Source organism: Hypanus sabinus, chromosome 10 (genome assembly GCF_030144855.1).
Source record: "Hypanus sabinus isolate sHypSab1 chromosome 10, sHypSab1.hap1, whole genome shotgun sequence".
NCBI classification, from domain to species: domain Eukaryota; kingdom Metazoa; phylum Chordata; class Chondrichthyes; order Myliobatiformes; family Dasyatidae; genus Hypanus; species Hypanus sabinus.
In genome coordinates, this window is record NC_082715.1 from 104,462,618 (window position 1) to 104,479,844 (window position 17,227).

Sequence of the window (17,227 nt, forward strand, 5' to 3'; positions counted from 1 at the left end):
AGATCTTGCAGTCTGAGTTTTCACCCTGGAATTACAAAATATATACAAAATTACAATATATACAATATATTACAAAATATATATCAATGAACTACAACTACTTGATTGTTGTGCATGAAAAGGAATAATCTCCCAGGCAAAATTGAACTGGCGTCCTGTCGCACTCATCTTAATAATAAGCAAATGCTTAGGCTGGTAAAGGACACCATCTGCAGCATGCTACCACCCACACTGGACCCCTACAATTCACCTACTGACACAACCGATCGACAGATAGCACAATAGCCACAGCACTACACACTATCCTTAAACATCTGGAGAAGAAGGATGCTTTTGTGAGAATGCTGTTCTTGGATCTACAGTTCAGTATTAAACATCATAATTCACTCCAGGCTCGACAAGAAGCTCAGAAACCTCAGCCTTCACCCTGCCTTGTGCAGGTGGATCCTGGATTTCCAGTCAGATTGCCGGTAGGCGGTAAGAATGGGCTCTCTCACCTCTACCCCTCTAACTCTCAGCACAGGAGCCCCCCACCCCAGGGCTGTACCCGAAGCCTCCTTCTTTATTCTCAGTATACCTATGACTGTGATACCATCTACAGCTCCTATCTGCTAATTAAACTTGCAGATGATACTACATTGATTGGCCTAATCTCAAACAATAATAAGGCAGCCTACAGAGAAGTCATCATCCTGACACAATTGTGTCAAGAAAACAACCTCTCTCTCGATGTCACAAAAACAAAGGAGCTGGTTGTGGACTACAGCAGAAATGAAGACAGGCCAACTCCTACTGACATCAATGGACCTGGGGTTGAGGGCAAACAACTTTTAAGTCCCTCAGTATACACATCACAGAGGACCTCCCTTGGTCTGTACACACTGGCTGTGTGGTGAAAAAAAATCGCACAGCAGCACCTCTTTTACCTCAGACAGCTGAGTAAGTTCGGCATGAGTTCACAGATCCTAAGGACTTTCTACAGTGGCACAACTGAGACCATCCTGACTGGCTGCATCACTGCCTGGTATGGGAACTGTACTTCCCTCAATCGCAGGATCTGCAGAGTGGTGTGGGCAGCCCAGCATATCTGTAAATGTGAACTTCCCACTATTCAGGACATTTACAAAGACAGGTGTGTAAAAGGGTCCTGAAGGATAATTGGGGACCCAGGTAACCCCAACACACAAACTGCTCCAGCTGCTATCATCTGGGAAACAGCACCAATTATCTAATTATACACTGTCATTTTAAAAACGTAATTACTAAGGGAACTGAAGCACAAGGGAAGTGTCAGAAGAGTTTTATCCTCATTTTGTACATGCTATCTTTCATCCAGAAGAATGTGAAATTACAACATAACAAGAACTCAATGCATTTTATTCCACTTTTTGGATATCTTTCTTTTTGACAAGTAGAAGTTTTTAACAAAAATGTCATACATCATCTACATAAATAAGATTTCACTAACTCCACACTCACCTATTGGTTTCCAAATTCAATAAACTCCAATATGAATATATATGCTGTAGAGTTGCTTCATAATTACCTATTTTGTGCAGAACTTACTTATATTTGGTGAAAATTACTGTCACAGTTGTGCTTGAAGCTACACTCTCAATTTTAAAGTAAAAGCTTACTGAAAGCCATGATCTGCATATAGATAATTGCAGAGTGCTTATAGTATGATCCTCTTTTGTTACTCCGTTTCAATATAAGTTTGTTAATATTAATTTAGGGAATGTGAGTTATATTATTTTTAAAGAATTTCATAGTTAATAAATATTTGAAATAAAAACCATCGACACTTGTGGCAAATGTAAAATATAGCCACAGTTGTGCAATGTATTGAGCCAACAAATTTCAGTCACACTGAAATCAAAGGAAGTGAATTTGAAAAGCAGAGCACAAAAGACATTGTGTTATTATAATCCACACTTAGCTCAATCGATGAAGGAAGAATTTCTTCAAAATAGCTTTGTCTTAGTCAGGTAGGAACAAAATAATCAATTGTGTTTACTTTATTCTTTCAAAGAGCAGTTCACTGATTCAATGTAACACCATCTACAGGGAGTGTATGGCATGTGCATATAGCAAAAAAAAACAAGCACTTTCATTGACAATTCAAACTTAACAATTATAATTCAGACAACATGCACATAAAGGGAAATAAAGATTGGGAATCAAGATGAAGAAGATCAAAAAAAAACAAATTGACTGAACAAGATTTTTTTTTACATTTCCAACACTACATTCTGAAGAATAAAGAGTTTATATGCAAGATTACATTTTCAGTCCCAGATGTTCACAATTTTAAAATCCATTGCATCAGATGCACAAGTTCCAGTTCTGCCAAGTTTACTAGCTAAATATTAGGGGTCGCAACAACTTAAAGATTTCTGAAACATCCCATCAGTTCAGAGTACCAGTTGGCAACTTAGCAGTATAGGTTTCTACACTTAATTATGCATAACTTTTTCTGAATATCACAGTCCTGAGCTACTTCCCCATCCTACCACTTCGAAGACATATCAAATTAGCAATGATTATTGTTATCCTCATTAATATTCCCAACACAAAATCTGGGTCAATTTATTTTAAATGAATTTATTCATCCAGTACAGAATCCAGGAGATTGACTGCAATTGAATTAAAACTTCAAATTTTCAATATACAAATAAAAAAATCACAAAATCTGAATTCACTCATTTAAACTTTTACATATAAAAATATATACACGTATACACACTTGCAAGATAACTCTTTAAAATATTCACATTAAAACTTTGCTTTATGAATAAATTCAAATCATTTTAGTTTTCTAAATTTGTCAAAAATCTTGCCTGAATGTAAACAAGTTAAGAATGAAACACCATAAAACATGCTTGGTCAAGAGCAGGAGGAAAACAGTAGTTCAAGCCTAAAATTCCATGCCTTCAATAACTTCCAGGTCACAAAGGTTTAAATATACTGGACATATGATGTCTGTGGATTGACAACCATTTACGGCAGATTGGGACAGTAGGTTAAGCATCACAGGAGGAAGTCATGCATTTAAGAATTCAACTACTCGGGGCCATCTGTAGTTACTTATTAACCTCGGAGAAATGAGAGGAATCTTCACCACCTTAATTAATAATTAAAATGAGCTCTAACAGTATCAGCTATGGCATAAAAACACATGTGCCAGCATTATTATTACACATTCAACTATTCAAATTGCCAACAAAATGAAAGTTGGTAAACACTGAATACAACTTCAAACTGTTCACAATATATGAGTCATTTTTCAATTGAAAAGCTGACAGAAATCAGTACAAACTTACAATCTTAAAAATAACTACTCTAGACTTGTATATAAAATTCTACCAGAGAAAATAGTATTTTGCATGGTCCTCAGCTGAGTTCAATAGTAAATTCTAACGTACTGAAAACACCACCAATTCTCCCAATCACTACCATCACCAAAAATGCCATTAGCTGGTTTTATTTATTCCTTTAAAAGGTTCTTAAATCAATACAAATCTGAATTACGTTCTTAAGAATTCTTGTCTTTAGCAGAGTTATTGACTTGCTGCAAAAATCCATTTTTTGTTAATATTGCCAGTATAAACCAAAGAAATTTTTGAAATTGGGAAAGATTTTTTCCCCATTACAAAATGAAATCTGAATATTTACAAAGATTAAAATACAGCAGAACTGCACTTCTGTAAAACATGCATAAGAATGTTAGAAAAATAAAAACAAACTTTGTTGGTTTCATATAGGTTGGTCTACAGAAATGTAACTATATTTTCAGAATCTTTTTAAAAAAACAAAACTTTACCAAAATTTGAAACATTGTTTGCTTTTGAGGTAAAGTTCAGCACTGCGTAAGACAGTAACCACTGGTTGAATTAACCATGTCATTTGGAAGATTTTGTAATAACATTCAATCTTCTACATCAGAAATTTTATTCAACCTGCAGTAGCAGTTGGAAAGGCTTGTGAATCAAATGAGAAAGAGCTTAACAAAAAAACGAGTTGATGCTAAGTATTCCAATCTAAAACAAAATCATCTCTTCTGATGACTCAGTTCACAATTGAATATAAATACAAAGTGAGTCAGCATTATATGTTAAGTCCTATACTCTAATGAAATACTTTTTTCTGACTGGCCTTTACAATATCATCTGGCGAAGGTGTACTGAAGTCAAATGGTTTTATCTCAAACAAAAGGCCCTGATCTTTCTCCATTCTCTCTGGAACTTGTCTGCTATACAAAAATGAGTTATGAATAAGCAATGATTTTTTCTTTTTCTTTATGGGATTCTGAAAACAGATAGCAAGAGCAAACCAAGATGGTTCAGCACAACAACGTTTTGTCCAAGAAGTGGTCCTTGTCCTCCTTGATGGCTTGCGATTACGAATGCTCACATTCCCATTAAACGCTTTATACAAATTCACAGTTTTTTTACTTTGAGTAGAGTTTTCAAGACGTGTGGTTTTCAAGGATTTATTTTTCATGACCACTTTTGAATCAGTAGATCGCTGCCAAACAGTTTTTCCTACAGCCTGCTGCTTTTTACACGTGTCAAAATGAATACCCTGTGCTTTTGAATTTTCAGGTACTTGAACATTTTCGGTTATTAAATCAAACAGTGACATATTTTCCAATTCAGAAGTATTCAATGGTTTTGAGTGCATTAAAGATGACAAAGAACCAGCAGCTTTATTCTGACTTTCACCAGCTAACTGTGCCAATGACAAAGACCCTAACGGCAATATTACACTGTCCGTAGAGCTACATTGAGGAACTGAGGGAGAATCAGAAGGGCTTGGGCTACCTTTTTTATGTTCTTCAATGAGATCTGCTAGAGATGGACTTCCACATTGAGGAAAGGACAAACTTCCATGCATTTCTACTATGTCTTTCAGACTGCTTTGACCTGCTGTATCCCATGAATCATTATGTCCATCATTTTTTTTCTGATGTTGGTTCAGCTGTTCAATCAGATTCAAACCCTTAAGTGATGGTACTAAACACTCAGGGTTTTGTGATGACAAAGTTAAATAGGTAGGCTGGATATGATTGGTATCCCCTACTTTAAAGAGCAATTCTGTAGGTGCAGGCTGCAAGATTCCTTCAGACTTATTTTGTGTCGATAAAGACAACTCGGTTTTGTCCGTGGAAAGACTAGTACAATCCATCACATTAGGTAATACAGATGAAATGAGTGGATTCAAATCTTGGCTATTACCTTCACAGTCTTTAATTAGATCTGCAAGGTTAATACCTCTTTGTGAATTTATTGTAGTCTCATCAGCAAATGGGCCATTTGGTACCCTTGTATGTGTCTGCAATAAATTTGGGGTTTCTTTGATAATTTCCGACAAAGAAACACTCTGTATTAGGGTTTGGTCACCCTCATTTGCACTTTCATTATTAATAGATTCATGAGCTACCATAAGAGCAGACGACACACAACTTTGCTCAGACTTAGTTGATAAGAGAACACTCAAATCAAAAGTTGAAGAACTATCAGCATCATATAATAAGGGTACTGGAAAACATGAATCTGTATGCTTGGAAACTACTAATTTTGATGAATGAAATGGGTCTCCTTACCTTACGATAGCCAGAAATAGTCAGATGGACAAGAAACCAAACAGGAATTCAGAAGCCCAATGGCAATTCCCAAATTCATCACATTGAAAGATGGAACCACAAGAAAAGTGAAAAAAAAGGCATTTGTTACTAAATAAATATATAAAATCAAATTAAATTCAGTACACTCCAGTAAATTAAAAATATGGAATACTTGCTCATTGCTTCATCCCAATGAGAAAGCACTTAATCCTCTAGATTTACATTTATTTTTAAATCAACTGTCGTCTGATCTTTAAATCTCAAAAAAACATTATTCTCTGATTTCAATGCACTAAGACTATAAGATGCAGGAGCAGAATTAGGCCACTTGGCCCATCGAGTCTGCTCTGCCAATCCATCATAGCTAATTCATTGCACCCTCAACCTCATTCTCCTGCCTTCTCCCAGGAAGCTTTGATGTCCTGACTAACTAAGAAAATATCAACCGCTGCTTTACATATACTTGATGATGCAGCCTCTATAGCAACTCGTGACAATGAATTCCATCGACTCACCACTCTCCGGCTAAAGAAATTCCTCATCTCCACTTTAAATGGATGTCACTCTATTCTAAGGTTGTGACCTCTGGTCCTAGACTCACCCACTCCAAGAAACATCCTCTCCACATCTATACTATCCAGGTCTTTCAATATTTGAAGATTTCAATGAGATCCTCCCTCATTCTTCTCAACTCCAGTGAGTACAAACCCAGAGCCATCAAACACTCCTCATATATTAACCCCTTAGTTCCCAGAATCATTGCTGTGAACCTCCGTTGGACCCTCTCCAATGCCAGAGCATCTTTTCTTAGATAAGGAGCCTAAACCTGCTCACAATATTCCAAGTACAGTCTGACCAATGCATTACATCATTGCTCACATATTCTAGTCCTCTTGTAATGAATGTAAGCGTTGTATTTACCTTTCTTACCACTGAATCAACCTGCAAATTAACCTTTAGGGAATCTTGAACAAGGACTCCCAAATCCTTTTGCACCTCCTATTACTGAACTTCCGCCGTCTGAAAAATATTCTAGGACTTTATTCCTTCTACCAAAGTCCATGACCAAACACTACCCTATACTTTTATTTCATCTGCCACTTCTTTGCCCGTTCTCCAAATCGGTCTAAGTCCTTCTTCAGACTCCCTGCTTCTTCAACACTACCTGTCCCTCCACCTATCTTTGTATCATCTAAAAACGTGGCAACAAAGCCACCAATTCCATCATCCAAATCACTGACATATAATGTGAAAAGAAATGGGCTCAATACTGATTCCTGCAGAACACCACAAACCAACAAGCAGACAACCAGAGTATGCGCCCTTTATTCCCACTCTTTTCCTCTTGACAATCTTCCACCTCTGCTGATATCTTTCATGTAATACCATGGGCTCTTACCACCAGACATAAGCAGCATCATGTGCTAACTTGATTTCAAATTAAACATCTTCCACTAAGTCTCCTTTGTCTATCCCGCTCTGTTATTTCATAAAGTAATTTGAACAGATTTGTCAGGCAAGATTTCCCTCTAAATGAGCTCAGAAAGCCCTCTAAACTCTAATCCCCTGGACGTAAGGGCTAACATTCCAAAAGCCTGATCAACCCTGCCACTCACTTTTGCACATAGTCTCCTAAATTCATTTTGATCCCCATTGTTTATTGCTATTCACCATTAAAATACTTACATCCACACTTTTTAATAGTCTAAAATGATGATCGCACACTTGCCCATGTAGCTCCATCTATCACAATTTTTTCAATGTTCCCTGTAATTGTATTTTATGTGCAATGCCACAAATCTTCATACTATTGAGAAATTTGGATGCTTTCCCCTCTATTGGGTTATCATTAATAAACAGAATGGACAATTCTATCCACTGAAGATCCTCATAGGACTCAAGGGATCTTCAACATTACAAAGCACATTACTAAGTTTCAAACAGGAGATTTTAAAGTTCTAATACGAGATAACATTCTCCCTTCGCACCATCCTCCTTACAGTAACTCCTAGTTGATCAGTTACCTAACCAAGCACAAGATGAATCCTTGAAACAAGATACCAAAATTCAGATTCAATACTAAGCAGCAAGACTACCTATAAAGCAGATGCATGTATAATGTCAGCTTCACTATTACTGTATGTGTCAATGACTCCAAGACTGGTACTACCACGGGTTGAGCAAATCTTCACTAATAATTCTCTCCAACCAATAAAGTCAATGGATATAATAATAATTTTGACCGACATGTGCCTGGTTAATGCCATCTAACAAATGCTGAACAACTAGAGTTCCATAGCTGGTGGTTGCCTTCAGCAAGATTAAAACTTTAGAACATTCCCCCTTGCTTAGCAATAAACATAGGTAGCTACTTTGATCATCTGGTTGGCTAAGTTAAAAAAAAATCTGCAGGCTTACTCATCAGCAACTGCACAAGCACAAGGCTCTTGTTTTATACTTTACAATTAGTAATAGTCATCCTTTATAAAATTAGAAAACAATTAATATTCTTGATATGCAAGACAGAAAAAAATTATTCAAGTGCTTCATTTTTATACCAATCTGCATTCAACATTAAACAAAAAGAACAATGAGACCCAGGCCTCTTAAATGTAGCCACCATAAAGATGATTAAATCTGTATGGCAAAGCATTTCAATGCATCTGTGTTCACAGCAAAGATGACAATGTGCGAATCTGACCCAGTTCAAAAGCCCAATTACACTAAGAACAAAATACTATAAACTCAGCATGTCAAAAGAGAAAAGATTAGTCATTGATCTTTAAGCCTGAAAGAAAACTGAAATGGTTAAATGATTCTGGCATCTCCCCCTTCCTTCTCAGTCCTTGGCTCAAAACATCAACTGTTTATTCATTTCCATAGATGTTGCCTGACCTGCTGAGTTCCTCTAGCATTTTGTCTGTTGCTTTGGATTTCCAGCATCTGCAGACTTCCTTGTGTTTATAAATGTTAACTGCTTCTTTCTCCATGGGTATTCTGAAACTGCTAAGTAATTACATCAACTATAGATTTCTAGGACTCAAAAATTATTTTTTGTTTATGATTAGTGCACAAAGGATTTGTGCGCATTGAGACATCACTAGGGCTTAGTCCCCTAAAATAGAAAGCATTATAGAAGGTTGATTTTTAAGCTTTATGAAAAATATGAAAAGGCAGGCAAATCATTTCAAACCAAGGCAATTGAATACAATGCCAAGTTATGTAAGAGTGGCACCATTTTGAAACAACTGGTTGTTTGGTCATGCTTCAATACTTGCATAAGAGTCAACAAGATTATTCTGAGCCTGGAGTCACACATATTTCGGACCTACATTAGAATATGTGCATTTCATTACAGCATAAAACTAACATACCTTTTGAGTCACAACATGAAGTAAACCCTTCAGAAGAGCCAAAGACATTTACAGAACTCTGTTCTTAGGGCACATTTTTCTGAACTTTGCAATCAATTCAATATTCTTAACAATGAGACTTCAAAGTAGGGAGAATTCTTTACTCATTTATGTGGATTTGAAATAGTAGTGATAAGTATTTATGAAAGGATTTAATTTAGGGTTACACATGACTCAGCATTCAACACAACAGTAGATATGTATGAAAACACAAATATTATGCTGTAATAGTCTCACTTTAAAGTAGCTCATATTAAGAAACTGAATAGTACTGCTGTACTAGAGCTCCAATTCAACATATGTTTGTTTAGAAATAGTCACAAAATTGCCAAGCAACTGTTTTATTCAGTAAACTTGCAAACATATTGGAAACAACATAATGACTAACATGGATTTCAGTCAGTCATGATTAGGCCAAGACACAAAAAAAATTCAAGTCAAAAGCAGAGGCTCCATTGATCCTTAAGAAATGGCATTCTTTAAAAGTAAATACTTTTAAAATGTATAAATGTATAGTTATGTAAATGTACAACTTAAAGGAAATTAAAGCACTTGGTAAAAATCCCCAACTACAAAAGATAAAGAAAAGGAATCAAGGAAAGATATGTAGTGAGCGAAATTGATTCCTCCACCTGCTTGAACTGCATTTTTAGCATCTCCTCTTTATATTTAATTTTCCCTTCTCCCACTAGATCTATTGTGGTGTTCAGAAATCATTTGCTTAAAAATCAAGATACAAAAAAAAGACACGTTTAATGTTCTGATTTTGAGATTTCTTCTCTTTTTTACTGATTTTACAAACCTATTATTTCATAATAAGCTTCTGCAATAATTTTCCACATAATGATGCTGAAAAGCACATATTCTAATAGAGCTCAAACAGAATAGCTTAATAAACAGGACTAGTCATCAATAGTAAGAAAACAATATCAACAGAAACTAATTAAATATGTTAAAAAGTCAATTAAGTTAAAATGAAATTATTACACAAGCATTGGTCTTTATACTGTATATCCCTTCACATGAATTAATCCCAATTTATGTAACCTGACTCTCTCAAAAGTGTTTACCACCTTGATTTTCCAATAGAAGAAACCACTCAACAAAACTCAAAAATTTAGGTGAAGTACAAGACCTGGGTAGTGTTCATTATAATAATGCTCTAATCAACTGGAAACCAAGCAAAGATAATTCTAAGATTTGATTAACAGCAACACACACAAAATGCTGATTGAACGCAGGACAGGCAGCATCTATAGGAGAAAGTACAGTCGACGTTTTGGGCTGGGACCCTTCATCAAGACTAATTGAACATCGACTATACTTCCTCCTATGGATGTTGTCTGGCCTGCATTAGCATTTTATGTGTGTTGCTTAAATTTCCAGCATCTGCAGAATTCCTAGTGTCTAAGATTTGATTCCCTATTTTATACACTATTACACTTTGCCTCAAAGTTATATTGAAATACCATTAATGGTAATTAAAAGATTCACATTGAAAGTAGTCAAGTTTCAATCTTCATATAGTATACAAATTAATGATATTACTCAGAATTTTTGCTAACTTAAGTTAAGATACAGTGGATTCTGGTTAATTGGGTCATTGGTTAATCTGGGCATACACTTACTTAGGAGAACTCTTAAAGAACAAAAACTAATTGAGAAAATAGCCAGGATTCCTTTCATTTATTTGGGATACTATATTAATTGGGACAGGAGACTTACTAGTTTCTAACTAGCATCAGTTGTGTATACTTGTGTGGCCGTTACACATTACCCTGTGCTCAGAGCAGTGGTCCCCAACCACCAGTCTGTGGCCCGGTGGTTGAGGACCACTGGCTTAGAGTAAACAGTTGTTAAATAGCATCAGTAGCGTCTGTTCATGTTCAAAAAGCAGTGATTTTTGCCACTGATAGTTGTTGAGAAATAACCAGTAAGGTAATTTGGAATTGCTTTGATCAATATGGTTTCAAGTATTCAGGTCAGGAGATGCCAGAAATGGCTAGGAGTGAAAATGAAACTATTCCACTCCAACAAGTTAGGAACTAAGAAGAATTTGAAAGTATAGACAAACATCTTGAATGTTACAATGAAAATGAAGATTTGGGGCATGCAATTGTGCAAAGCATTGTATAAAGGCAGTCCGATATCTGCATTAGATCAACACACACAAAATGCTGGAGGAACTCAGTGGGTCAGAAAGCATCTATGGAAATGAATAAACAGTTCATGTTTCCAGCCAAGACCCTTCTTCAGGACTGGAAAAAAAAGGGGGTAAACACTAGATTAAGAAGGTGGGTGGGAGAGGGAAGAAGGATAGCTAGGTGATAGGTGAAGCCAGGTGGTTAGGACAAGAGGAACTCTACCACAGTTAAGGCAGTGGGAAGATGGGGTGAGGGCATCATCAATAGTGGAGTAAGGGAACCTTTTCTTTGAAGGAGGCCACCTCTGATGTCCTGGGAAAGTAAATCTGCATCTTGGGAATAGATATGGCCGAGGTGAAGGAACTGAGAAAAAGGAAAAAGCATTTTAAAGGATGGTAGGAAAAGGTATAGTCGAGGTAGTTGTGGGAATCAGTAGGTTTAAAAAATAACACCTGTCAACAGTTTGTCTCCAGAGATGCACTAAATACCTGCACTGATTTGTTCATTTACAGGTCTATCAAAAGAACACTGATGAAAAGAATCAGTCAATAAATATTAGGCATTACAGTTTTATAGCACTGTAGTAGCATTGTTCGTGTTCTAATTCGCTCTGTATTTCATTAAATACATAATTTGTTACTTGGTTAAATGATCGTTTGATTTCCCCCCCATATATTTTTAAGCATTGCCATGAAGCCTCAGCTGCTTAATCGAGCTGAAATATTCTGGTCCCAATGAATCCAATTAACCAGACTCCACTGTATTTCCAAAGTAACATCTAAAACTAAAATAACTTAATATTTTACATACCTATGGTGGATTTCCGGGAAGAAGCTGTAATTTGGTTCTTTTTATCTGGGGTGGGCTTGCATTCCTCAGAAAGTACAAGGTCAAGGGCTTTATGTGCATCATATTCACAGTTCAGTATTGCATCAACCATCACTTGCTCTGATGCGGATTCTCCCAAGACTTCTCGCATTTTATCAAGGCAGGCATACAGTCGAACTAGAACAGGAAAGCAAGTTCAGAAAGATACTAGATAGCTTACCTCACAAATATACATAGAATATCTCTCTACAAATGAGAGGAAAATGTCTTTAATGAGTAACACTAATTCACAATGCAAACAGAAAATGCTGGAAACATTTATTAGATCATGCATATCTGTGGAATAAAATAAAAAAATCAGTTTACAGATGTTTCTACAGAACTGGGGAAGAGAAAAAAAGGTTAACTGAAGTTTTTCTCCCTTTCCCAATTTTGACAAAAGGTTTTTAATGTGAAAATTTAAATGTTTCTCATTCCACAAATCCTACATAGCCCGAGTATTTTGTGCATTTCATTTTGTCTTTCCAGCATATGTAGTTTCATTTTTGCTTTTCACTAACTTAAAATGCTTTCCTCCCCCAAATTTGACACATTCAAATAGCTTGTCTAATACAAACTCTTAAACTAGTTCTAGGTTCCAGAGGAGATGTTAAGATTACCTCATGGGTGAACGAGTTCAAAGAAAGGGGAGAAGAAACAGTAGGGAAATTCAGTGCACAGTTCCCAAGAAAACCTTGGATTGTGCATAATTAGGCACTTGGCAAGGGCTAATAAAATAAATAAGGTTTAAGTGGAGCAGCCATTGTGTGAGCTGGTCAGCGTTAAGAGTGCAGAGTTCAGGCTTTGGCTCATAGAGGCTTCGGTGGAGAGAGGCAAAGGCTTTAGGCAGATTTTTTTCCATTTAATTTTTCTTTATCGCACATTATTGCACGTGGCTCAAAGACTGGTGTGGGAGAAGTAGGTTTTGCTTCTTGGGACACTGGCACCAGTACTGGGACAGGAGAGAACTGTTCCGGAGGGACAGGCTTCACCTGAACTGGGCTGGGGTTAGTGTCCTGGCGAATCATATAACTAGGGCTGCAGAGAGGTCTTTAAACAAACTAGTGGGGGGGGGGGGGGGAGGATTCTAGAGAGCAAATAATTAAAAAGACAATGGAGAAGGTAATGGATGTAGGTAAAAGTGGAGGAATAAAAAGACAGAGTGTGTCAGGAGGGGAAAGAATGTACGGAGATAAGCGTAAAGTTGTACAAAAGGAAAAGGTAGGAAATAAGTGTCAAACATATTTGAAAGTCCTTTATTTGAATGCACGTAGTATTAGGAATAAAATTGATGAGTTGACGGTACAAATAATTACATATGGTTATGATATTGTGGCAATTACGGAAACATGGCTGCAGGGTAACCAGGACTGGGAATTAAACATACAAGGGTATTCGACAATTAGGAGAGACAGGCAAGAAGGAAAAGGAGGTGGGGGGGCTATGTTAATAAAGCAAGAAATCACTGCAATAAAGCGAAATGATATTGGCTCAAAGGATCAGGATAACAAAACAATTTGGGTAGAAATAAGAAATAGTAAAGGGAAAAAAGCAGTGGTGGGAGTAGTCTATAGGCCTCCAAACAGCTGTAACTCAGTTGGAGCATAAATCAGGAAATAGTTGGGGCTTGTAATAAGGGAACAGCTATAAATATGGGGGATTTTAACTTTCATATTGACTGGACTAATCAAATCGGACACGGCAGCCTTGAAGAAGAGTTTATTGAGTGTATTCGGGATGGGTTCCTTGAACAATACGTTACTGAGCCGACAAGGGGGCAAGCAGTCATAGATCTGGTCCTGTGTAATGAGACAGGACTAATAAAAAATGTCCTCGTAAAGGATCCCCTTGGAATGAGTGACCATAACATGGTCGAATTCCATATTCAATTAGAGGATGAGAGGGTTGGATCTCAAACAAGCGTACTGAGCTTAAATAAAGGAGACTATGATGGTATGAGAGCGGAATTGCTTAAGATGGATTGGGGAAATAGATTAAAGGGTAGATCGGTACTTGATCAGTGTTGTATATTTAAGGAGTTATTTTACAACTATCAAGAAAAATATATTCCACCGAAGAAAAAAGGGTGTAAAAGAAAAAATAGTTATCCGTGGCTAAGTAAAGAAATAAAGCAAAGTATATGACTAAAAAGAAAGTTATATAAGGTAGCTAAATCTAGTGGGAAGATTGAAGATCCAGAAGTTTTTAAAGATCAGCAGCAAATAACAAAAAGATTGATTAAGAAGGGGAAGATAGATTATGAAAGTAAATTGGCGAAAAACATAAAAGCAGATAGTAAGAGTTTTTATAGTCACATAAAAAGAAAAAGGGTGGCTAAAGTAAATGTTGGTCCCCTAGAAGATGAGACCGGGAAATTAATGGTAGGGGACATGGAGATGGCGGAAACACTGAACAAATATTTTGTATCAGTTTTTACAGTAGAGGACACTCAAAATATCCCAACACCGGATAAACAGGGGGCTCTAGGGGGAGAGAAGCTAACTACGATTCAAATCACCAAGGAAATGGTACTTGATAAATTAATGGGACTAAAGGTGGATAAATCCCCTGGACCGGATGGCTTGCATCCTAGGGTCTTAAGGGAAGTGGCGGTCGGGATTGTGGATGCATTAGTGATAATTTTTCAAAACTCGCTGGACTCGGCAATGGTCCCGGCAGATTGGAAAAATGCTAATGTAACTCCTTTATTTAAAAAGGGCAATAGACAGAAGGCTGGGAATTATAGGCCAGTTAGCCTAACATCTGTGGTTGGCAAAATGTTTGAATCGATAATTAAGGAAACAGTAACAGGGCATTTGGATAAACATAGCTTAATAGGACAAAGTCAGCATGGCTTTACAAAAGGGAAGTCATGTTTGACAAATTTGTTGGAGTTCTTTGAGGACATAACATATGGGGTAGATAAAGGGGAACCAGTGGATGTGGTGTATTTGGACTTCCAAAAGGCATTTGACAAGGTGCCACACCAAAGATTATTACTTAAAGTAAAAAATCATGGGATTGGGGATAATATTCTGGCATGGGGCTTGTAACAGAAAACAGAAAACAGAGAGTTGAGATAAATGGTTTATTCTCAGACTGGCAGTTGGTGACTAGTGGTGTTCCGCAGGGGTCGGTGTTGGGACACCAACTCTTTACAATCTATATTAATGATTTGGAGAAAGGGACTAAGTGCAACGTATCGAAGTTTGCTGATGACACAAAGATGGGAGGGAGTGTAATGAGTGCGGAGGACATTGAAACCCTGCAGGGGGACATAGATAGGCTGAGTGATTGGGCAGACATTTGGCAGATGAAATATAATACTGACAAGTGTGAGGTCTTGCACTTTGGCAGGAAAAATAATAGAGCAAGTTATTATCTAAATGGAGAGAAACTGGAAAGTGCTTCTGTGCAAAGGGATCTGGGGGTCCTGGTGCAGGAAACACAAAAAGTTAGTATGCAAGTGCAGCAGGTGGTCAAGAAGGCCAATGGAATGCTGGCTTTTATTGCTAGGGGGATGGAGTATAAGAACAGGGAGGTCTTACTGCAGTTGTACCGGGTATTGGTGAGGCCACACCTGGAGTACTGCGTGCAGTTCTGGTGTCCATATTTAAGAAAGGACATACGGGCTCTCGAGGCAGTGCAGAGAAGGTTCACTAGGTTAATTCCGGGGATGGGTGGGTTGATGTATGATGAGAGGTTGAGTAGATTGGGGCTCTACTCATTGGAGTTCCGAAGAATGAGAGACGATCTTATTGAAACATATAAGATTGTGAAGGGGCTTGATCGGGTGGATGCGGGGAGAATGTTCCCAATGATGGGTGAAACTAGGACTGGGGGCATAATCTTAAAATAAAGGGATGCCGTTCCAGGACTGAGATGAGGAGAAATTTCTTCACTCAGAGGGTAGTGGGGTTGTGGAATTTACTGCCCCAGAGAGCTGTGGAAGCTACTACACTCAATAAATTCAAAACTGAAATAGACATTTTCCTGGATAAAAATGGCATTAGGGGATACGGTGAGCAAGCAGGTAAGTGGACATGAGGCTAGGTTTAGATCAGCCATGTGATCTCCTGGACCAGTTTTCGATAGCCTGGACGGGTCGGAGATGAATTTTCCAGATTTTTTTCTCCTCAATTGGCAAATCGTTTTTTTTTTCACCGGGTGATCACATGGGTTTGGGCGGGATGAATAATAAAATAAAATGGGTGGCATGGTGACCTGTTGGTTGGCACTGTTGCCTTGTGGGATTCGGTGAAAACTAGAGTTAAGATTGGATCAGCCATGATCTTGTTGAATGGCGGAGCAGGCTTGAGGGGCCGATTGGCCTACTCCTGCTCCTATCTCTTATGTTCTTATGTAAGAGCAGTGTGAATACCAGGCAGGATAGTGGAATGCTCCTTTTTGGATGCAGGAAGGCAGGGAAACCTCTAATGTCTGACAACTATGCCTGCAAGAAATGCATCCAGTGGCAGCTTCTTTCAGTGTGTTAACAAATTGAAGCTGGAAATGAATGATCTGGAGTTCATCCAGGGAGGTAGTTGCATCCAAGGTGCAGGACACAGGTAAGGAGAAAATTAGGAGAGGGTAAAGGCACGGACAGCCAGTGCAAAGTACTCTTGTGGGTGTTCCCTTCAACAATACTTTGGATACTGTTTGGGGGGGGGGGCAGGGGGAATGCTGAGAGAGGCAATGACCTAGGAGAGGAAAGCCACAGCTGTCAGGTCTCTGGCAATGAGTCTGGCTCTGAGACTCAGAATGGAAGGGGAGGTGGGGGGAGATGTGGGCTGTAGTGAACAGGCAGAAGATTCTGTAGACAAGAATGAGATTCCCAGATGGTATGTTGCCTCCCAGGTTGTGGTCCATGTAGGTATCAATGACATAGGTAGAAAGAGTGATGAGGTTCTGCAAAGTGAGTTCAGGGAATTAGGTACTAAGTTAAAGGACAGGACCTCCAGGATTGTGATCTCAGACTGCTATCTGTGCCACATGCTGAGGCCAGAAAAAGGAAGATCATACAGTTCAATGTGTGGCAAAAAAGATGATGCAGGAAGGATGACTTCAGATTTTTGGATCACTGGGCTCCTTTCCAGGAAAGGTGAAAGCTGTACAGAAGTGACGGTTTGCACCTGAACGGGAGAGGGACTAATACCCTTGTTATAAGGTTTACCAGA

At 37.9% G+C, this 17,227-nt stretch overlaps 1 protein-coding gene across 5 annotated transcripts in view; it reads right to left on the minus strand.

Moving 5' to 3' along the window:
- Positions 1-17,227, minus strand: part of hbs1l (HBS1-like translational GTPase) — a 157,085-nt gene that overhangs the window by 109,979 nt on the left and 29,879 nt on the right. The window contains exons 4-5 of one of the 5 annotated variants that reach the window (XM_059982484.1): positions 11,994-12,188; positions 5,238-5,600 (exon numbers count right to left, since the gene is read on the minus strand). The exons of 1 other annotated variant lie outside the window; for it this stretch is intronic. In XM_059982484.1, the coding sequence (XP_059838467.1) occupies positions 5,238-5,600; positions 11,994-12,188 (558 nt within the window). Of the gene's footprint in view, positions 1-2,840; positions 5,601-11,993; positions 12,189-17,227 lie in introns of those variants that run through there. 3 more of the 5 variants (XM_059982481.1, XM_059982480.1, XM_059982483.1) reach the window with 3 other exon arrangements.